General features: G+C 41.2%; 1 protein-coding gene across 3 annotated transcripts in view; it reads left to right on the top strand.

Annotated features, from left to right (window-relative positions):
• Nucleotides 1-2,901: 2,901 nt before the first annotated feature.
• Nucleotides 2,902-4,178, top strand: part of LOC104964964 (intraflagellar transport protein 88 homolog) — a 7,853-nt gene continuing 6,576 nt past the window's right edge. Inside the window, exons 1-2 of one of the 3 annotated variants that reach the window (XR_800489.1) lie at nt 2,902-3,297; nt 3,471-3,521. Coding sequence is in view for 1 of the 3 variants with exons in the window: in XM_010793884.1 (XP_010792186.1) it covers nt 3,306-3,312 (7 nt within the window). In the remaining 2 variants the exon portion in view is untranslated. Of the gene's footprint in view, nt 3,313-3,470; nt 3,522-4,178 lie in introns of all 3 variants that reach the window. The other 2 variants (XR_800490.1, XM_010793884.1) reach the window with 2 other exon arrangements.

Raw genomic sequence — 4,178 nt, 5'->3', positions numbered from 1 at the left:
TGTGTGTGTGTGTGTGTGTGTGTGTGTGTGTGTGTTGTGGATCTGTAGTGAAGGAAGAAGGAGGGATCAAACTTAGAACAGTTTTCATTCTCAGACGTGAGCTAAGGCCTGACTCTCAGAGCTCTGAAACAGGGCTGCACAATTAATCTGAATATTATTGCAAAATAGACTAGTACGATATCCATATTGTACTGAATGTGTGAAATGATCTAAATGAAGTGTTGGGATGCTGCAGAGAAGTCCTGGCCTACAAACGTCAAACATATCTTATTGTTTGGTAAAGACCTTCTCTAAGAAATCCCACATTAATCAGTTTATTATGTTATTCAATGATAATATAAGCAATGTTTTAAAAATGATCATTCTCTCTAATGTCACAAATCATGTAGCAATTGCAACATCAGTCAATAAAAGTAGTTGTTGTTTTCCAAACCGTGCAGCCCTGTGTCCTACAAAGATGTGAGGCTGCGTCATCTTCACTTCAAGATTTATATATTTGTATCTAAAGCAGAAAGATGCTCAGCCTGCTGTTTGGAGTCAGACTGGGAGTTACGGCTCTAAATCTAAACAATGGCTTCTTTAAAGCACTTGACGATAAATCTGACTAACAGATACTGACTATATTCTCCTACTTCTGTATACTGGGCTCAGTGTGTTGCTTAGGAGTGTACCCATAACGGCGGCCTTCTTAGGAGAGGAGACAGACGGGGAGGCGCCTGCTGTCCGGCAGCATGAGTGAACAACAGATACAAACAGAAGTGGGTCATACATGAAGAAATGGATCGATTGATTAAAACATGTGTAAATATTTGATCAGACCCTTTTGGCTGGACATGTTTTAACAATATTGCAAATTCTTAACTCGTTTGTAGATACCAAAACTTGACATGTACTTCTTCCTTTATTTTAGGAATACAAACATGCTTTTTGTTTTGTTAAAACCAATCATCATTTTGAATGTAAGAGCATTCAATTCTGTCTAAAATATGTCAAATTTGATTGAAATCAGAGACTGAAAGCAAGCAGTTATTAGTACTTTGTGATACGGACACTTTTAAAACTTTACCAAAGAAGGTTTTAAACATTTAACACTTCTCATGACAATAAAGTCCATTTTTGTAATTATCAGAGTTTGATTTGAGTGTGTTAAACGTCACAGGTTTTCAAACTATTCAAATGGAGAAGTTGCATATGAGTTGAACATGTTCAGACCAACACACAGCAGGAAGTCTGTATTTCACTGAGTCTCACCTGCACTCCCGGCGCTGCCCTCTCTGCGACCTCTGGAGCTGCTCTCTCGCCCCGACTTCACCCTCTGCAGGAGGAGAGAGAGAGGGAGCAGGATTAGGGACGATTAGGATTGACATGCAAACAAGGACACATCTTAATGGTGTTTAACTTTAGATATAATGTCCGGCAGTGGCTCAGTCAGTAGGGGCTTGGACTGTGAGCCGTAGGGTCGCCGGTTCAAGTCCCCGACCAGACCTACATATGGAGTGTGGACTTCTACTTGGAGAGGTCCCAGTTCACCTCCTGCCCTGCCGTGGTGGCCTTGAGCAAGGCACCGGACACCCCCCTTCCCCCCCCCCACTCCCCGGGCGCTGTACAATAGCTGCCCACTGCTCCTAGTGCTACACTCCTGGTACTAGGATGGGTTAAAAGCACATTTCACTGTGTGCTCTGCATGTGTGAGCATTAAAGAGGGGTTCATCCCTCCCAATTCTATAATTCAATTTATCACAACCGCTTTTAATCAAATTACGTTTCTGTGGTGAGAAGACCAAAACATTTCGTTGTAGATTTTTGGATTGTGACGACAGCTTTTTCCAATGCTGAGGATTTGTATTTGTCTCTCCGTCTGTGTCTCATTAATAAGTCAGTCCAAAACTATTTTTATTAAAGTTATGTGGATTGTCATGGTAAAATAAGAAATCTAAAATAAACAAAACATTAGATAGAACAGGGATTTAATCCTCCTTAATCATTCTCTCATCATTTCACACACTGTTGTTAAATGATCAGGATCAAGTCCAGTTATTTGGGAGATTGATGACTGAGTCTGAACTCTGGCTCTGTCTCTCAGGATTGTTCCTCTCAGCTGATTTAAGAGCAGCTGCTGATCCTCCAACTCCGTCTCTGATGGCACACGCCCCTGTTACTCTGAATCACACGTCTTCAAAACTGACCCCAGACCACAGGCCTTTCAAGGTGGGGTAGGTAAGAATGGAGAAACCAGCTCGAGTGCGCTAGAATTTGAAAGTACGCAGCCGAAAAAAATCTGCCCCTTCCTTCAGACTTCCTTCCAGAGCCCCTCCTCCAACACACACCAACGCGCACATGACCAATGAGGGTACGAGATAAGTTTGTGCCCAGATGGAAGGCTGACAGGCAGGTAGGCCATCCAGTTATTTTAGCCGTACCGGCTCAGATGATTGGTCATGCTTTTTACAGCGCCACGGCTTCCACAGATGAAATGTTTTTTATGTATTTATTGTCAAAGCATTTAATGTATTCATTGCTATCGGGAAGTTAAGAGCATTCCATGGAATATAACTAAAAGTGTTTCTGAAGTGAATTACTTACCCCACCTTTAAAGCCACCATAGATAGATATGCAGAAATAATTGAATTTGGTTATGAAATTTGGGGCTNAATAGTAGTCGAGTAGTCGACTAGTCGTTACGTCATAATAAAGACACACAAAGAGAGGTGTACAACTGTATTTTCTATTGGAACTCATACAGTAACATAATGTTACTGTATGAGTTCCAATAGAAAATACAGTTGTACACCTCTCTTTGTGTGTCTTTATTATGACGTAACGACTAGTCGACTACTCGACTACTATTTTGAAAAACTAGTCGACTAGTAAATATTGGTAGTTGTGAAACCCCTAACACACACACACTGAATCTGGCTGTGGAAAGCTGGCTCATCAGCACATTTCAAACGCAATCCAGTCTGTCAGAGTTGCCAAAAACTGTAACAAGGCGCAGCTTTCTCCCTCCTCTCAGCTGAGTCCTGTAGTGAAGTTACATTTATATCATGCACCTGTTATGTGCTCCACCCTGACACCCCCCCCCGTCCCCCCGTCCTGATGAATTAGATCAGAAAACCTCAGATGTGCGTGTTTGCTTTTGTTTCATTCTGACGTCTTCTTTTACCAGACCCAGTCACAGTAACACTCCTTCAATGTGAACCCTTGAATACCAGCTGTAACGCTTTTTGACGTTGTTTAATTAACCTCCAAACCCTTTCTAACTTTCTTACGACACACCAGAGACGGATGTTAAAGCAGGTGAGAGAATGAAAGGTATAAAGTGACAACAAATAGTTCTCATCAGCTCTCTGCACTTCTTTCTCTCTGTGCCGTTTGGTGTTCTATCCGTGTGCTTTAGTGACACTCTGTAATCTCTCTTTCTGCTCCTCCGGCTTCCCCTGTCCTCTCTCTGCTTCCTCTCTGCTGCTCAGTCTCTCAGCCTGAGTCTCAACAAAGCAGTCCTCTGCTGGACTCGGGGAGAGGTAGGTAACGACATCAACACAGATTATTTAAGCAAAACTCGTAGGATAGTTCTGGGGGAACACGTGGGCAACCAGACATTTAGAAAAAAACGTAGCGTGCTTGATTTAATTTCTCATTTGTCGTTGATAACAATTGATCATCTGTAACTGAACCAAATGGTGTTGCTCTCCTTTTTGTCATCGCAGTAACAAATGAAATTACACTACAACGTTCATGAATCAAAATCACTTCTAACGTGCAAGTTTTCATGGATTTTAAGCAATGATGCATTCCTTTTGCAATATTCCTGTCAGTGCTTAAAATTGTATCATATATATATATATATATATGTGTGTATGTATATATATATATATATATAACAAAAATATAAACGCAACACTTTTGTTTTTGCTCCCATTTTTCATGAGATGAACTCAAAGATCTAAAACATTTTCTACATACACAAAATAACCATTTCTCTCAAATATTGTTCACAAATCTGAAAAAATCTGTGATAGTGAGCACTTCTCCTTTGCCGAGATAATCCATCCCACCTCACAGGTGTGGCATATCAAGATGCTGATTAGACAGCATGATTATTTCACAGGTGTGCCTTAGGCTGGCCACAATAAAAGGCCACTCTGAAACGTGCATTTTTGCTTTATTGGGGGGGTCTG

This window comes from Notothenia coriiceps, unplaced genomic scaffold, assembly GCF_000735185.1.
Source record: "Notothenia coriiceps isolate Sejong01 unplaced genomic scaffold, NC01 NC01_scaffold00001982, whole genome shotgun sequence".
NCBI lineage: Eukaryota > Metazoa > Chordata > Actinopteri > Perciformes > Nototheniidae > Notothenia > Notothenia coriiceps.
This window is presented reverse-complemented; position numbering and strand designations above follow the sequence as displayed.